The 19,243-nt window shown below is 45.7% G+C and overlaps 1 protein-coding gene across 3 annotated transcripts in view; it reads left to right on the top strand.

Moving 5' to 3' along the window:
* The window catches only part of CMSS1 (cms1 ribosomal small subunit homolog), a 398,466-nt gene that overhangs the window by 369,325 nt on the left and 9,898 nt on the right, over positions 1–19,243 (top strand). For all 3 annotated transcript variants that reach the window (XM_077294137.1, XM_077294136.1, XM_077294138.1), the window contains exons 2-5: positions 2,118–2,215; positions 8,619–8,696; positions 9,711–9,840; positions 16,372–16,431. In XM_077294137.1, the coding sequence (XP_077150252.1) occupies positions 2,118–2,215; positions 8,619–8,696; positions 9,711–9,840; positions 16,372–16,431 (366 nt within the window). The remainder of the gene's footprint in view (positions 1–2,117; positions 2,216–8,618; positions 8,697–9,710; positions 9,841–16,371; positions 16,432–19,243) is intronic.

The following is a 19,243-nucleotide window of genomic DNA, read 5'->3' as shown; positions in this document are numbered from 1 at the left end:
CTAAAACAAGTGATCCAGTGGGTAATAGAACAATCCAGATCATTCTACACCCCTCTACCCCAGGTATAAGGCACCGCACAGATGGGCAGTACTAAGGTAGGACACCTTAGCCTGCATAGATGCCAACAGTCCTGATTTTGGTGGGGTTGTCAAATGAGCCAGAGCACATAAGGAGTATAGTTTACCCCAATTTTCTTTCAAAAGGAGTGTTTCTTGTCTGGGGGTGTTCCAAGGTGGAGTTGGGGTGGTTACTAAAAGTACCATAATTTGGGATTCATGTGCTTGCAATTGCTGGTATGCAAAGATGGTAAATGTGTTTTTTATCTGTACTGTATGGCGGTATTAACACAGCAGATATTCAGCTTACTGAAAGCAACAGAAAGTGAAACGTGAGTGACAGAGTTAATGACATGAGCTGCAAGGTTACAAGTTTCCTTCAGTCACCACCATAGAGTCTTGCCTGCTATCCTATCTCTCCACAAGTCAAGGTGAACCTGGCGCTCTGCTGGTCAGATGACATGTAACCAAGCCTGAATTCATTCCTCGACATTCTCTCCATTCTCACACTCATTGCCGTGCAGCTATATTGTGTGTAATTAATAGAGTGTATACATGCCACACCGTGACAAGTTGCTGTTACAGATATTTTGCAAATACGGGGATTTTTCTCCAATAACAGTTGCCCTTGACCGATTTGGTGCCACACATACACTTTCGATATGTGAATTTTGCACTATAATTACCACGTGGCCGATCAGGAATGTTAGCCGTGCCCCTGAGAAGCTCACCATGTCATATTAAAGAAATGCATGCTAGAGACATGACTTTTGCAGTGAATTAAAGGGGTTGTCCACCACGTTCCGTCACAATCAATATGTTTGCCCCCAGTAAAATAATAACACCTTTACTCACCTCCAGTGCTGGCGCCGTTCCAACAGAGATGGCTGCCCCGTGGCTCTCATGACATTGTGGTGTCACGTGATCACTGCTGCCACCACCGGACAAATCACATACGTCCGGAGGAAGTGAGCGCTGCTGCTCTCCCGCTTTATCTGGATGTATATGATGCTATAAAAGGTGGGACGAGTGAAGCAGCAGCTGATTGGCTGCAGGGATCATGTAACGTAGCACAAGCCACGGTGGAGCCATCACCAATGCAGCGGCTTCCTATTGCTGGGTAGCCGTATTCAGGACACGGTCCTGCTCAGCCCTTATTCATATTGACGTCATTTTGACACATGGTAAGGTTTTAATACTAGAGGTTAGGACCAACCCGATTTGGGTACACCTTGACGCTGGTGGGATGGCTTTTATGCCTTTTTTTTTAATCAAAAGCAGTGTTATTTATATGCACTATTGCTTTTTCTTATTTACTCACAGCAGGGTAATGTTCATTTTGTTTCTATGTTAAGTATTGTCTGTTTAATGGCCAGTGTGAACATGCTCCTATATTTTGCATGCATACCAACTTATACTCCAGTTCTTTTTTGGGGGGTTAGGGATCACGTGACGAAACAATAGCACACAGCCACTGGAGAGCTGACACCGCAGAAACGGTGTTGAAGATGTTATTATTTTACTGTGGAAAACATACAGATTGAGAAGGGCTTGTCCGAGTAGTGGAAAACCCCTTTAAAATAAATAAAGCTTTAGTTAATGCTTAGCTGCTAACTGTTCCGGATTTCTCGGGACTCTTGAGAGGGAAGGATCAGATATTCTGGGGTGTGTTTGGGACTTTCTTGATAGCTGTGTGCCTTTCCTGGGAGGGTTGAGGTGAACCTTACACAGTCCCTGAAAGGCAACTATGTGGAATTCAACTATGTAGAATATGTAGAAAATTTGCACAATGCTCTGCGTTATGTTTTATGAGAGACTTATTTGATTTGTCCTGATGACTTTTTTTTTTTAATCAGATAAAATATAAAGTGCACTTCCCTGTACTAACATTTCAACCAGACTATTTGTTTCAGGGTCACACAAAACTTCCTACACCAAACATGTACACATTTTCTTCTTATTTTTATACCATACTTCTGACCTGATAATAATGCCTGGATACTGTGACATTGAACGCTGGGCGTTGTTACAGAATAAGCTGTAATGTGTATTCCTTATAGAACAAGAGGAGGAGGACGTAAAAGAGCGTGAGGAGAGCGATGAAGAGCCAAAGTCAAAGAAGACCAAGAAAGCCACTCCGTCTACAAAAAAGAAACAGGTAATATATATTTATTTCATAGCTATATAATATAATTTATAATAATACTACATGGAGACCTGATGCTATTGCATTAGGAGGGCAGTAATGTCGCGATGGGGCAGGCTCTGCATGGTTGAGAATCTCCCCCATGTGCTCGCCCACCTATCCACTCTCTCTTTCCCCATGTGCTGACTTCTCCCGTCTGTGCTCTCTTCTTTGACCTGTCTACGCCATGTGCTATCCCCCTTGTCTGCTGTCTCTCTCCTTCCTGTGCCGTGTTCTCCCCTCATGTGCTTCCCTGTTTGAGCTGTCTCCCCCATACTCTGTCTCTCTCACCCCTGTAAGCTTTCTCTCTCCCCCATCTGCTGTCTTCTCCTCTCATGTCATCTCAGGAGATCGCAGATGATACATTTTGTGAGGTAAAATATTGTTTAAAAACAGTCAGTGAAATATTTTACCTGACAAAAGAAATCCTCTGTGATCCCCTGCTGTAATGTCAGTATTGTCTTTAGCTTCCTCCCCTGCCCAGGAGATGTGGTATGCTCCGTACACGGTCAGACAGAGATAATTTTTAAAATGAACTTTCGTTCGTGGCAAAACCCCTTTAATGTGACCGGCTTCCTCTGCGGCTGCGTACGGCGTATACAGTGTGTGTGGTTCGACGGTGTTCCGCTGGTGGTACCGTGCAAGAGGCTGGTACCACCAGCAGTTTCCATATTGAGACACCCGTCACTTGGGTGACCCAATATGGCGGTCGGTGAACTTCCACCGCTTGGAATTCTGGGATCCGGACACATCTGGACGGAACAGGATGTGAAGACATTACAAGGTAAGTATATATTAAGAAGATAAATTATATTTTTTAGTAGCTCTCAACTTTGAAAAACAGGAAGAGTCTATTTTTTCAGCTAAAAAAGATATACTGTTAATCCCATCAAGTTTTTTTTGTGTCCCCACACAGACATACTTCCCCAGTGAAGCCACTTAATATTGGCAAACATGTTGATACCCCTTTTATGTCCCCCATACAATATGGCTTACCCAAACTGTCTCTTCACACTGCATGATGCCCTCCACAGTGCACAGTATGATGACCATTGGGCACAAAGCATGTACTATACCTCACACATAAAGCCCCCACAGTATCCCCCAGCACCCTCCTACATTGTATGATGCCTTCCTCACACATTATGATGCCTCCACATTGCCCCCCCACGCTGTATGATATCCTCACAGTCCCACCACTCAGTATGATGTCCTCTGTGTGCCCCGGGCCACACAGTATGATGTCTTCACAGTGCCCCCCACACAGTATGCTTTGACAAAGCCCCCACACAGTATGATCCCACAGTGCTCCCCAAACAGTATGATCCCACAGTGCTCCCCAAACAGTATGATCCCACAGTGCTCCCCACACAGTATGATGTTTTCACAGTGCCCCCACCTAGTATGATATCATGGGGCCCCCACACAGTATGATATCACAGTGCCCCCCACACAGTATGATGTACTTACAGTGCCCAAACACATGATGTTTTCACAGTGCCTCCCACACAATATGATGTCCTCACTGTGCTCCCACATAGTATGATTTCCTCAGTGTTCCCCCACACAGTATGATGTCTCCACAGGGCCCCCACACAGTATGATATCACAGTGCCCCCACACAGTATGATGTCCTCACAGTGCTCCCCGCACACAGTATGATGTCCTCACAGTGCTCCCCACACACAGTATGATGTCCTCACAGTGCTCTCCACAAACACTATGATGTCCTCATTGTCCACCCACATAGTATGATTACCTCACATTGCCCCCACACAGTATGTACTGATTTCGTCACAGTGCGCCTGCACATAGTATGATAGTGCCCCCACACAGTATGATTTCCTCACAGTGTCCCCCACACAGTGTGATGTCACCTGTGCCCTTGTATAGTATGATACTACAGGGAACGGAAGGTTTGCTGGAATCACCGCATGTATTAGCGTATTCTCCACTCACATACTTAATAGGAGCCACTTCACTGCAGGCCGGCATTATAAATAGGAAAAAATATAAGGGCAAATGATTGGCACTCCCAGGAGAGATATAAAGACAGGATTTTTTTTTATTCATATATTCATTACAAAAAAAATCACATGTGCAGTTCCATGTTAACCCTCCATGCATTCCTCATAGGCCTCCACATAGTATAATGCCTTCCCCATAGGCATCTATATACTGTAGTATAATGCATTCCACATAGGACAACATATAGTCTAGTGCACTACCCATAGGCATCCATATAGTATGATTTGCTCCCTAGAAAAAAAAAATAAAATCCTCCTCGTTCCCCCGCTGCTTTGAGCGCCCTCTCATCTCAGTACAGTGGGCGCCATATACTGACGTCATAGCGCCCGCTGTCAGTGTCTGCGTCATTGACGTCAGATGCAGAGGGGGGAATGATGGGAGAGGCAGGGTGTTGCTTCCTGTCTCATCATTGCTTTTGACTGTATTGGCAGCTAGCTGATACAGTTGAACTTGTGATGACCGGCCCCATAGCGGCCGGGTGGCAGTGCAGAGAGATACACTCTGCGGCTGAGCAGGGAGACTAACTGTATGGGCGCACTGCACACACCGAAACATTTACAGTAGCTCTGTGTGGGCCCCTGAGAGCATGGGGCCCTCTTCCTCCCCAGTGCTGTGGACGGGGCTTTGTGGTGCTCTGTTTACGTATTCATCCTTATGGCTTATGACAAGTAACTGATTCCTCAGAGCTCTGCCCCCTATTTTACATACTGTATATCTTATTGTTTGAAAAAAAAAAATAAAGACATTCCTCATGCCAGCGCTGTACCATGATAGATCTATAATATCCATATTTTCATTTGATTTTGTCCTTTTAAATTTCTTGAGAAGCAAAAAAAATCTTAATCAAAATGGCGCCAGTGGCCTCGCCTGCGCAGTAGCATCATTCGGAACGCGCCCTGTGGGTGTCATAACATAGTCTACCAGTGTCGGCTAGCGCTATACTTACCTGCTACATGCACGCGGCTTCTTTTACTCATCGTGCTCATCCTCTGAAGCCGAGTGTACATGTGCCACACTGTGCATGATCGGGAGTGCAGAAGACTTCTGGTCATGGCGCCTACACCCGGCTTCAGAGGATGAGCGCAGTGAGGGAAAGAAGCCGTGGGCATGTGCGAGGTATGTATAGCGCTAGTGATGATGCTATCTAGACACAACTGCTGGGGGCACGGGGACCTGACAGATTCCCTTTAATCTACTGTAATTGAGCAGAGCTGAGATATCACGAAGAAGTCATGGACAAGTGTGACCCTTAAGCCGCCATATTTTTTTTTATTTGAATGCAAACTTTTTATGTCAATAATTGGTCTCATCCTGAAATGGTTAAAATAGGCACTGCGCCTGTAAAATGGAAGCGTAACATGAGTGGTAATTGTAGATACTGGTGGCTAGAATAAGAAGCTTGTAAGTGGCAGAAAATCAGGGTTTCTATCACGTACACGTTCCCAGAACTCATTTTACAGGAAGTTTATGTCTTCCATCAGTCATGTGAAGAGCTGGGATTGACCCCTATCATTGGAATGTAAACGCTGATGTAATTGCGTCCGTTTTGCATTTGGATCCCTCTAGGCCAAATTCGATAATATTTTCCTTCATAGAACACGTCGCAGGAAACTGCTGTAACAATCTAGGCTTCAAACGTACATGGAAGAGCAATTTCAGATGATATGCCGGGGCCTGATCGGCACGCTTCCTATTACTGCTTATTAGAAAAATCTGCTTACCGTATCACCAGATGTGACAGATTAGAGGAAGAAAAGCCAGACTGACAGAAAGACGTTCTTCTCTCCGTTTCCAACATCTGAGTCCTTGTACTTGGATTCTGTACAAAGCTTGTTACTGTTCATCAGGTGTAGAAACCGCTGCTGTGATATCTCCATGTCCCATAATGTAACGGACACGTTAACGCACCCCTAGACTCCCATTAGTGTAACGGATCCTAACGCATGTCAAAATCGGCATGCGTTTGCAATGGTCTGTTAGTTCCTGACGCACCTTCCAGCGCGGACTACCACGTTTTCAGGTCCGGTATGGCGAACGCACAGTGAATGGAAGCGTTCGTTCTGCCATAGACCTCTATTGCAAACGCAAATGACCTAAGGCAGCCACATGCGTTAACACATGTGGCTAAAATACACCACAAAAAGACAATTTTGGGGTCATTTTTAGTGGATCCGTTTAATGGATCCGTTAAATGAATTGCCCTAACGCAGTATGGACTTAGCCTAACAAGAGGATGTCAACGACCATGTTAAGGTGCAAATCTTCCTTGGCCACTGCCTGTTACCTACTCAACATTGTGGTGACCCGGCTATTTTCAGTACCCGGACCTCACCTCACTTTCCAGCCTCGTCTGCCTGGTTCTTATTTGCTGAATGTTGATCTCCCTTCCTAATCATTCATTGTCTTGTTCCTTGCTGGACATTGTTGGTTGCTCTTGATCTTGATCCCTGACTAGATCTTGCTGCAGTCACCCAATACAAGACTATAAATAAAAAAAAAAAGAATAAAATGAGTTAAATTAATAAAATCACAACCGTTTAAAACAGGTATACTCCAAAATATAGCTATATACAAAAAAACAAAAGGAGTACAAAAACACCCATATAAAATGTCTCAAATATTTTATTATTTACTCGTATAAGATACCATATTCAAAATATTATTGACAAGATTATATGGACAAAAATTATCACAGTGAAGGACACAAAAAAAAGAGATCCGACACTATTACATATGTATAAGGACCAGGAGTTCAGAGACCATAAGAATCCCCATAATGCAATAATATTATATAAATGTATTAATATAGCAGCACTGCTAGAGAATAAATATAACATTGTGGGTGTAACTAGGGTAAATTAAAACATATTGCCACCATAGCTGTAACCCCATGAACGCCCAAAAACATGAATAGTCTAAATCTAGTACAGAGAAAAAAAGTCTCACCCAAATAGCTCCTTGTAAACGGTCAGACCACGCAGCCCCAACGCGCGTTTCGCGTGGGCTTCCTCAGGGGGCTGTCAAAAGTGAAACATTTGTACATAGAACTGCCCAGGTTTTACTGAGATTTGAACTCAGAGTCCAGAGTGCTAACCATTACACCATGGAACCGCAGAAACGCGCTTTGGGGCTGCGTGGTCTGACCGTTTACAAGTCAAGGACCTATTTGGGTGAGACTTTTTTCTCTGTACTAGATTTAGACTACTCATGTTTTTGGGCGTTCATGGGGTTACAGCTATGGTGGCAATATGTTTTAATTTACCCTAGTTACGCCCACAATGTGATATTTATTCTCTAGTACTGTGACAGTGCTGCTATATTAATACATTTATATAATATTATTGCATTATGGGGATTCTTATGGTCTCTTTTTGTTTGTATCCTTCACTGTGATAATTTTTGTCCATTTAATCTTTTCAATAATATTTTGAATATGGTATCTTATACGAGTAAATAATAAAATATTTGACACATTTTAGATGGGTGTTTTTGTACTCCTTTTGTATTTTTGTATATACCAATACAAGACTAGACTGGGAGCAGAGACCTGAGGTTTCCCTACAGTGAAGTCCAGATCCCGGTCTAGGGATTAAAGGATATGTACCAGGGAATATCTTGGGTTTCTCACCCTGGATAATTCTGTTCTAGTGGGATTGTGATCTTGTTGATTTCCAAAATAGACATTCGGTTGACACAGTACCAGCAGGGATGATTCATTCCTGCCAACTTTTTAATTGACCCCACCAGGAACACCTAGAAAGCCGTGCGGACTCATGGATCTTGCACATGTTCACTGGATAATAATACTGTAAAAAAAAAAAGGTGTTAACCCTTGGAAAGCACACATCCCCCGAACTATAATGTTAGGAAACCAACAGGTTTACAAAAAAAATATTTTTTATGTTTTTTTTTTAGTAGTTTTTGTAGGTCAAGTTCATGGGAACATGTAAGAAAAAATCAGTTTCATCCAGAAAACTTGATTTTGATTTTTTTTTTCTGATTTGTCATCCGTATGCCAACTCTTTATCTACATCGGCAGTTGCTAAAAATTTACAAGACAAAATACAGTCTCCAATGTTAAAGAATTGCAGTGTATCCGTAGAAATCGAATGCAATGCAGTGTCTCCGCATGGAACCTAGTTTTTTTTGTGCACCCATAGGTTTAGAAAAGGGAGTCTCATCCGACATATGGTAGAAACTAATGCATGCTACAGTTTTCTTTCACTTGCAGATTCGATCCGTGCTAAAAAACATTGCTGTTCGTGTGCTGTACGTTTTTTCATGGCCTTGGCGACTTTAAAAATGTGTCTCATACAGTACATTTCTGTATATTCACTTCTTTTTGTAGGTGAAGGAATGCGTTTTAAGAAAACCAGAGGAGGAGAACGTGGAGAAAACAGAAAAAAAATTGAGAAAAAGGAAGAAGGTAAAGCATTTAGCTCCTGAAAGTGAGTCTCCTTCAGAAGGGGCTCACTATACCCGGTACTGTATGCAGTTAGCTCCTGGTAGGCGATGGCTGATTCAGAAACACTACTCTGTCTGCTATAACACAGGAAAAGCTGAGCAGATTAATTTATAGTTTCGCAGGAAAAGCTTCAGTATTTTAATTACTCCAATATCTCTTTCTAAGCCTAAGAGTTCTGCGCAGTGATTATCAGCTCGCTGTATGCACTGAAAGGCCCTCAGTCACTGGTCTTCTATGTCACACTATGGGGCAGTGCAGATGTGGAATTTTCTCTTGCCAATCCAATATGACAAAAGAATCCCAGCATGCTGCGAGTGCATCCGATATCAGACCATGCACACCCATACAAGTCTATAGGTGCTTGTAAAACATCCTATTTACAAGGACACAGACAATGGAGAAGATGGAGAGAAATTAAGTCCGGTCTTCTCCACACCTGTTCTTCGATTCTGTATGGCGCGAGAATAGGAGCACACTCGGCTCAAACTCTGACAGACATACTAGACTCCATCCTCTCACTTCAGAGATTCTACGGCCGTGTGAGCGAGCCCTTAATAATATATTTTTGTAAACCAGATAGATGAAGTGTCTTAGTAGCTACAGTTGAATATCCATGTCTAGTCAATTATAGCCTTCTTGCTTAGTTCGGAAGATGACTTCAGAAAGGTCGAAGTTCTTATCGAAAAATGGATTTGTGAAGATTTGTATTGAGATTCTTGGTTTATACATTTACGTGTAAAAGCCATAATCCTTTTCCTGTATTGGCATGTAGGCATCTCCATTGAACCACGCAGTCTACAGATTATCTTGAAAGACCGGGTCGTCTTGCTTTATTTGCTCAAAGCATGCAAAGAGCATTACTATACAATTGATCTTGCATTATTTGAAAGCCTTAATGCAGATGTGACCAAAGCCTTTTTTTAATATATCTTTGTACCCTTTTGATTAACTTACAAATATTTTATTACACTTCAGAAAACAATTACGGATGTTCTTGCAACATCTGCACCAAAGCCTGGAACCCCAGAAGATCTTCAACATGTGATTGAGCAATTCTACAAGAAGACACGCTCAGTGATTGAGATGGAGGAGTTCAAACTTTCAGGTATGGCCTATCGTTCTGTTACCAATCATCTACTATATAATTGCCTAAGGGCACTTCCGTCTGTCCTCAACTTCCGTAACGGTTATTCGTTCGCTGATTGGTCTCGGCAGCTGCCTGTCATGGCTGCCGCGACCAATCAGCGACGCGCACAGAAAAAAAATAAATGGCCGCTTACTCCCCGCACTCACTGCCCGGCGCGCGCATACACCGCTCACACAGGGTTAATGCCGGCGGTAACGGACCGCGTTATGCCGCGGGTAACGCACTCCGTTACCGCCGCTATTAACCCTGTGTGTCCCCAACTTTGTACTATTGGCGCTGCCTATGCGGCATCAATAGTACAAAATGTAATGTTAAAAATAATAAATAAATAAAAAAAACCTGCTATACTCACCCTCTGTAGCCCGCTGAGCCGCTCGCGTCGCCCGCCATCTTCCGTTGCAGCTTGCGGTGGCAAAGATGGTATGGCAGCAGGACCTGCCATGACGTCACGGTCATGTGACCGTGACGTCATCACAAGACCTGCGCAGTGCGCAGTGCACAGACAAAGCCTGGGACCGGAAGCTGCCGTGGACTACAAGGGGCCCTCGGACAGGTGAGTATATGTTTCTTTTTTATTTTTTAACCTGTGGCTGGGCAATATACTACGTGACTGGCTAATATACTACGTGGCTCTGCTCTATACTACTGCGCTTTGCAATATACTACGTGTCTCTGTTCTGTATAGTACGTCACTGGGCAATATACTACGTAACTGGGCAATATACTACGTGGACATGCATATTCTAGAATACCCGATGCGTTAGAATCGGGCCACCATCTAGTCATTTTATATATCTGCTGCTTCTTCTTGAAGGTTGTCACACATGTCTGATAGATGTGGGTCCCACCTCTTGGACCTGCACCTATCTCAAGAGTGGAGGTCTCCCTAACCCCTTATTTCAGCTGGTGTCCAACCATCGGTGAGTGGAGAGGTGACACGAGCTGCCGTTCTCCATTCATTGCTATGGGAGTTCCAAATACAACAAGTGCATTATTATTTATCAAGAGGTGGGCACTGTATCTACCTGAGATCTTTGGCATCACAAGGATATGCCATAAATGTCTGTCATTAGACAATTTTTTTAAGTCTAATAGGTTTTGGTTAATACTTTCTCGAAACCAGGATAGAAAATAAATGAGTATACGTGTGTAATGTCCAGTCCAATGTTTTATGTGATTGGGCAACTATGTAAGCGTGAGGAACTCAACATCAATGTATGTATCTTCTAGTAATCTGACAACGATCCTGGATAAGAGTATAATGCACACAGTAAGTAGGGTAAAATAAATTGTGTTTTGTGGAATCTTCTAAGGCTGTGCTCAGACAAATATTGCCATTCTCGGGCCAGTCACGTCCACACCTTTGTTCAAGGTACTGGGAATTGCTCACATGATAGAGTTGTGTGAGACATAAGTCAAATAGCTTGAGATTGTCGGGTGCTGCAGACCCACAAGTAAACCCAAGGAGAAGAAACAATGGAGAGATGGGGTTCACTGCAATTACGAAAATACTAGTAGCTGAAACCAGGGAATACCAGTAATTGAAATACCGGTAGCTGAAACCAGGAAACAAAAGGATATTTCTGTCGGGTTTATTGTCAAGGTGTTTCAAAGTTAACAAACTTCTTCATCAGAAAAAGACAGCTTTGAAATGCATTAATAATATACCACACAGAAAAACCCTTGGTCTCCTGGTTTCATCTACCGGTATTTCCTGGTTTCATCTAACGGTATGCCCTGGTTTCGTCTACCGGTATGCCCTAGTTTCGTATACCGGTATGCCCTGGTTTCATCTACCGGTATTCCCTGGTTTCATCTACCGGTATGCCCTGGTTTCATCTACCGGTATGCCCTGGTTTCATCTACCAGTATGCCCTGGTTTCATCTACCGGTATGCCCTGGTTTCATCTACCGGTATGCCCTGGTTTCATCTACCGGTATGCCCTGGTTTCATCTACCGGTATGCCCTGGTTTCATCTACCGGTATGCCCTGGTTTCGTCTACCGGTATGCCCTGGTTTCGTCTACTGGTATGCCCTGGTTTCATATACCGGTATTCCCTGGTTTCATCTATCGGTATGCCCTGGATTCATCTACCGGTATTTCCTTGTTTCATCTACCGGTGTGCCATGGATTCATCTACCGGTACTTCCTGGTTTCATATACCGGTATTCACTGGTTTTATCTACCGGTATTCCCTGGATTCATCTACCGGTATGCCCTGGATTCATCTACCAGTATTTCCTGGTTTCATCTACCGGTATTTCCTGGTTTCATCTACCGGTATTTCCTGGTTTCATCTACCAGTATGCCCTGGATTCATCTACCGGTATGCCCTGGTTTCATCTACTGGTATTTCTTGGTTTCATCTACTGGTGTCCTCAGCACAGTAAACCCCATGTCTCCATTGTTTCTTCTCCTAGAATTTATAAGCTGAGTCTACTACTCTCATCTCTTCCCCGCTCTCAGCAACTTTTCTTCATGTTATCACCCCTTTTACTAGTCAGGGAAGATAGGTGCTCACTGAAGCCATGAGAAGATGAGCAGTTTCACATCTAATGAACCTTTGTGCCATCAGTTGGCTCCATAACTAAGATGTTTACTGCCACCTGAATCACTGAGATTTTTCGTGTTTTTTGTTTTGCTAAATTTTATGAAGATATCTGCAAGTAAGTAAAACAATAAGTCGCGTGTGTTTCGAACTTATATATTTATTAGACTATAATGCAAAATTACATGAAGGTGTCCTTGAGGGTAGATTGGGGTGATATATGATTTTAGTTTTATTATTCAGGTTTTATTGGGAAATGTTTGGAATATGAAAATTGAGCCTGGTAATTGAAGGGTTAAAGGAATTATCTAGGATTAGAAACACATGGCCTTTTATGTTCTAAAACAGCGCCACCCCTGATCATAGGTTGTGTGTGGTATTGCGACTCATCCCCATTGAAGTGACTGCAACTGAGCTGTAAGAACATGCACAGCGCAGTGCTGAGGGGGTCACTGTTTCTAAAAGGAGGCGAACATGTTTTTGCAACCATGGCCACCCCTTTAGAATACCAGCCATGGTGCCCCTTACTTACCGTACCTTCTCTGATCATGACCCCATAAGTGGTTAAGTGATGGCAGCAGAGACCGGCTTTTGTCTCCTTGCAGGTTCTCACATGGTCTGACATCCACACTCTTGTGACTTGCGGGATCTCTGATAGAGATTTCTTACATATTCAAGATTTCCCAGTAATAGTTATTTTCCTTACGTGTCTGTAATTCATCCATCCTTAGACCTCGTGGTGTCTCTGAGGTCCATGCCGTTGGCTTGCCAGTAACCTCAGTCATTACATTGCTTTCTAATAAGTTGATGGGGTTTCTTCTCATGGATAAATGCTGATTATTAATGGCGGCCTCCAGCGTGTGCAGGTTGTAGTTGCCCTTTAAGAGAAGTTCTGACTGATTGATGTCTTCTCTGGGCCTAAACCTTATCCCCAGAATAAAAAAAACCACAGGGAAGGTTAAATAAAAATTGCTCACTTTTGGAAACCGCAGAGACTTCAGTGTGTGGTTGGGATGTAAGTATAGGCTTCTCGAGTCCAGCTCTTGTTTGCTTGCACTCTATTTGAACCATTGGGAGAAACCCAAGGCCTAGGCTTTTGGGCTTGTGATTATTATAAGTGTTGTAGGATATTTCCAGCAATAATCTCCTTGTGTTATATGATATTTCATGTATGAGCAAGATCTGTCTTCCCTTCTCAAGAAAATGAAAGGTTTCTTATTCCATACCTGTTTATTTTTAGCCACGCTCCTTAGGGGAAAGCTGATTTATTCATAAGCGGGGTTGTTTGCCCTAGCAGTGACCTAGTTTCCTTGGCCTGGTATCGTTGGTGTGATGGGCCAGCGGCCATTGTCTCCTGGTAGTCACTATTCATTTATGTAGCCTTATGTTGGCCTCGGAGAATTATGTGTTTACTAGCATGCAGAAACAGGTCAGCCAGGACCCACTGCTCTGATGCGCGGGCCCCGCTGACGCCCAGCTGCCTCTGCTCTGACACCCAATACTGTTTGCTCTGACACCCGGGTCCCTCTGGTCTGACTCCTGGGTCCCTCTGGTTTGACTCCCGGGTCCCTCTGCTCTGACTCCCAGGTCCTTCTGCTCTGACTCCCGGCTGCCTCTGCTCTGACGCCCGGATGCCTCTGCTCTGACGCCCGGATGCCTCTGCTCTGACGCCCGGATGCCTCTGCTCGGACGCCCGGATGCCTCTGCTCGGACGCCCGGATGCCTCTGCTCTGATGCCGGGTCCCTCTGCTCTGACGCCCAATACCGTTTCCTCTGACGCCCGGGTCCCTCTGCTCTGACGCCCGGGTCCCTCTGCTCTGACACCCGGGTCCCTCTGCTCTGACGCCCAATACCGTTTGCTCTTATGCCCGGGTCCCTCTGCTCTGACGCCCGGGTCCCTCTGCTCTGATGCCCGGGTCCCTCTGCTCTGACGCCCAATACCATTTGCTCTGACGCCCGGGTCCCTCTGCTCTGACGCCCAATACCATTTGCTCTGACGCCCGGGTCCCTCTGCTCTGACGCCCGGGTCCCTCTGCTCTGACACCCAATACCGTTTGCTCTGATGCCCGGGTCCCTCTGCTCTGACGCCCAATACCATTTGCTCTGACGCCCGGGTCCCTCTGCTCTGACGCCCGGGTCCCTCTGCTCTGACGCCCGGGTCCCTCTGCTCTGACGCCCAATACCGTTTGCTCTTACGCCCGGGTCCCTCTGCTCTGACGCCCGGGTCCCTCTGCTCTGATGCCCGGGTCCCTCTGCTCTGACGCCCAATACCATTTGCTCTGACGCCCGGGTCCCTCTGCTCTGACGCCCAATACCATTTGCTCTGACGCCCGGGTCCCTCTGCTCTGACGCCCGGGTCCCTCTGCTCTGACACCCAATACCGTTTGCTCTGATGCCCGGGTCCCTCTGCTCTGACGCCCAATACCATTTGCTCTGACGCCCGGGTCCCTCTGCTCTGACGCCCGGGTCCCTCTGCTCTGACGCCCGGGTCCCTCTGCTCTGACGCCCAATACCGTTTGCTCTTACGCCCGGGTCCCTCTGCTCTGACGCCCGGGTCCCTCTGCTCTGATGCCCGGGTCCCTCTGCTCTGACGCCCAATACCATTTGCTCTGACGCCCGGGTCCCTCTGCTCTGACGCCCAATACCATTTGCTCTGACGCCCGGATCCCTCTGCTCTGACGCCCGGGTCTCTCTGCTCTGACGCCCAATACCATTTGCTCTGATGCCCGGGTCCCTCTGCTCTGACGCCCAATACCATTTGCTCTGACGCCCGGGTCCCTCTGCTCTGACGCCCAGGTCCCTCTGCTCTGACGCCCGGGTCCCTCTGCTCTGACGCCCAATACCATTTGCTCTGATGCCCGGGTCCCTCTGCTCTGACGCCCAATACCATTTGCTCTGACGCCCGGGTCCCTCTGCTCTGACACCCAATACCATTTGCTCTGACGCCCGGGTCCCTCTGCTCTGACGCCCGGGTCCCTATGCTCTGACGCCCGGGTCCCTCTGCTCTGACACCCAATACCGTTTGCTCTGATGCCCGGGTCCCTCTGCTCTGACGCCCAATACCATTTGCTCTGACGCCCGGGTCCCTCTGCTCTGACGCCCGGGTCCCTCTGCTCTGACGCCCGGGTCCCTCTGCTCTGACGCCCAATACCGTTTGCTCTTACGCCCGGGTCCCTCTGCTCTGACGCCCGGGTCCCTCTGCTCTGATGCCCGGGTCCCTCTGCTCTGACGCCCAATACCATTTGCTCTGACGCCCGGATCCCTCTGCTCTGACGCCCGGGTCTCTCTGCTCTGACGCCCAATACCATTTGCTCTGACGCCCGGGTCCCTCTGCTCTGACGCCCAATACCATTTGCTCTGACGCCCGGGTCCCTCTGCTCTGACGCCCAATACCATTTGCTCTGACGCCCGGGTCCCTCTGCTCTGACGCCCGGGTCCCTCTGCTCTGACGCCCGGGTCCCTCTGCTCTGACGCCCAATACCATTTGCTCTGACGCCCGGGTCCCCCTGCTTTGACACTCAGGCCTCTCTGCTCTGACATATATGGTCTGTTACACCTATATTTATTTGCAGTGACAAATGTTGAAAAATAACCTCATCTTAATCCTCTGCCATAATGCTGAAGTGCTGTGTGAACTGAGAATCTGTCAGGACGATTTTAATAAGCAAACAAGTAGTATGAATGTGTAGATGATAATAAGAATTGTATTGTAGGCATCCACTGTGCCAGCCACGTGAAATTGAACTTTGCAGCCGTACACAAGTTAGCCTGGCGGTGCATTAGGGGTGGGTGTTCTCCTAGGTCACTGCTATCCCCCAATGCACTTCCAGGTTTGCTAATATTAAGACAGAATTCTGGTGCATTTAATTTAGGCAATCTCCCTTGTTATTTGTTGCTGTTGTTCTAATTAATGAAAACCTTTTTTTTTTACATTCATAGACCATTCTTTTGCAAAAGAAAACGACCTCACCCATACCTTATCATCTTACCTGAGGGAGAGTAAGTATATTTTAAAGCGTGGGGAAGCCACAGCCATTTTTCCATAGTGAATACTCAATAAAACAGCTATTTTGGAAGCGTACAATGCTACATCCATTACATAGTATATGTGCAGAATGATCCGTGTCCCGCGTGGCTTATAATGACAGTATATGGGGCTGTCGGATGGTCGCGGGCCACCATCTAGTGGTCAGTAGCAGTATTGGATTGATCGGTGACACAATACATTAGTGATTCACTTCCCATACATGCCATTGTATTCTTATTTCATACTTACAACAAACAGCATCTGTTCAGCCTAAAGTTGCAATCAAAATTATTCATCCCCCTCATTGCAAATTTAATAGCAAACTGTACAAACTTTCTGCTGTTTGCGATAAACCAAAGAAACAAACACAGTTTATTAAATATCTCAACACAACTAATATAACAAATGGCTTCTGCACATTCAATACATGATGTTACTTTTACTGACCTCTGTGGTCTGAGGATAATTTAGCGTCTTTAGTACCTTGGTGAGTTCTCTCTGGCTGTAATGAGCTGCTGTAAGCATCCAGATACCATCTTCTGCCAGATCCCGAGGACCCTTAGGCCATGTGCACACTTTCAGTATTTTTTGCGTTTTTTTCGCGTTTTTTCGCTATAAAAACGTGATAAAAACGCGAAAAAACCGCTAACATATGCCTCCCATTATTTTCAGTGTATTCCGCATTTTTTGTGCAAATGTAGCCTTTTTTTCCGCAAAAAAATCGCATCGCGGAAAAAAAAGCAACATGTTCATTAAAATGCGGAATTGCAGGGGATTCCGCACACCTAGGAGTGCATTGATCTGCTTACTTCCCGCACGGGGCTGTGCACACCATGCGGGAAGTAAGCAGATTATGTGCGGTTGGTACCCAGGGTGGAGGAGAGGAGACTCTCCTCCACGGACTGGGCACCATATAATTGGTCAAAAAAAAAGAATTAAAATAAAAAATAGTCATATACTCACCTTCGATGTCTTCCTGCCTCTCCGCTGCATGCTGCCGCTTCGGTTTCTATAGCTGGTGTGCGGTGAAGGACCTGCGATGACGTCACGGTCTTGTGATTGGTCGAGACCGGTCATGTGACCGCTCACGTGACCGCGACGTCATGGAAGGTCCTGAACCACACCGGCATCTATAGGAACGGACGCCTGCAGGTGAGTATACCCATTTTTTTTATTTTTTTTATTATTTTTAAACATTCTATCTTTTACTATAGATGCTGCATAGGCTGCATCTATAGTAAAAAGATGGTCACACTTGTCAAACGCTATGTTTGACAAGTGTGACCAACCTGTCAGTCAGTTTTCCAAGCGATGCTACAGATCGCTTGGAAAACTTTAGCATTCTGCAAGCTAATTACGCTTGCAGAATGCTAAAAAAAGCGAAAAAAACGGAAAAAAACCGCAAAAAAAAAAATGCGGATTTCTTGCAGAAAATTTCCGGTTTTCGTCAGAAAATTTCTGCAAGAAATCCGGACGTGTGCACATACCCTTAAGGTACCGTCACACTTAGCGACGCTGCAGCGATACAGACAACGATGCCGATCGCTGCAGCGTCGCTGTTTAGTCGCTGTTTGGTCGCTGGAGAGCTGTCACACAGACTGCTCTCCAGCGACCAACGATGCCGAGCTCCCCGGGTAACCAGGGTAAACATCGGGTTGCTAAGCACAGGGCCGCGCTTAGTAACCCGATGTTTACCCTGGTTACCAGCGTAAAATGTAAAAAAACAAACAGTACATACTCACCTTCGCGTCCCCCGGCGTCCGCTTCCTGCACTGACTGAGCGCCGGCCCTAACAGCAGAGCGGTGACGTCACCGCTGTGCTGTACTTTCACTTTACGGCCGGCGCTCAGTCAGTGCAGGAAGCGGACGCCGGGGGACGCGAAGAAGAGTATGTACTGTTTGTTTTTTTTACATTTTACGCTGGTAACCAGGGTAAACATCGGGTTACTAAGCGCGGCCCTGCGCTTAGTAACCCGATGTTTACCCTGGTTACCATTGTAAAACATAGCTGGTATCGTTGCTTTTGCTGTCAAACACAACGATACACGCCGGTCTGACGACCAAATAAAGTTCTGAACTTTAACCAACGACCAGCGATATCACAGCAGGATCCTGATCGCTGCTGCCTGTCAAACTCAACGATATCGCTAGCCAGGACGCTGCAACGTCACGGATCGCTAGCGATATCGTTTAGTGTGAAGGTACCTTAAGCCCATTCGTGATGGTTATTGGACTCCAGTTCACCAATATTCTTGGGTTTACTTTCTTTCCATCAAAGATTTTCTATAAAGTTCAAGTCAGGCGATTGTGATGAGCAATGCAGAAAGTTCTATGACTTCTTCTGAAGACAACCCTTGGTGGACTTTTACTTATGCTTGAGGTCATTGCCGTATTGTAGGAGCCAATAACTTCTATGCTTTAACTTCCTTAAAGAAAGCATGACATTTCTCCTAGGAATTCCTGACACTTGATGGTATCCATCTTGCCCTCCACACACTGCCAGATCCAGTGCCGGAGGGACCAAATCTGCTGCAGGGTGTGACCAAGGCACTGGGCCATTCTCTTCGGCGTATGCTTCATTCTTAGTCTTCCAGATGAACCGCAGGTCTATAGGCCCAAAAAGTTTCCTTGTTCCATCCCCAAACTTCTGTCTTATTTTTTTTCTTCTGTCTTATGGTTTTGAACATGTAGGAGATGACTTTTCTTGTGCTTTTGGGTCAGTAGTGGTGGAAATCTTTAATCCCAGACATAAAGACCTTCAGCATTAAGCCTTCCCCTTACCCT

The sequence above is a fragment of the Ranitomeya variabilis genome, chromosome 3 (assembly GCF_051348905.1).
Source record: "Ranitomeya variabilis isolate aRanVar5 chromosome 3, aRanVar5.hap1, whole genome shotgun sequence".
NCBI lineage: Eukaryota > Metazoa > Chordata > Amphibia > Anura > Dendrobatidae > Ranitomeya > Ranitomeya variabilis.
This window is presented reverse-complemented; position numbering and strand designations above follow the sequence as displayed.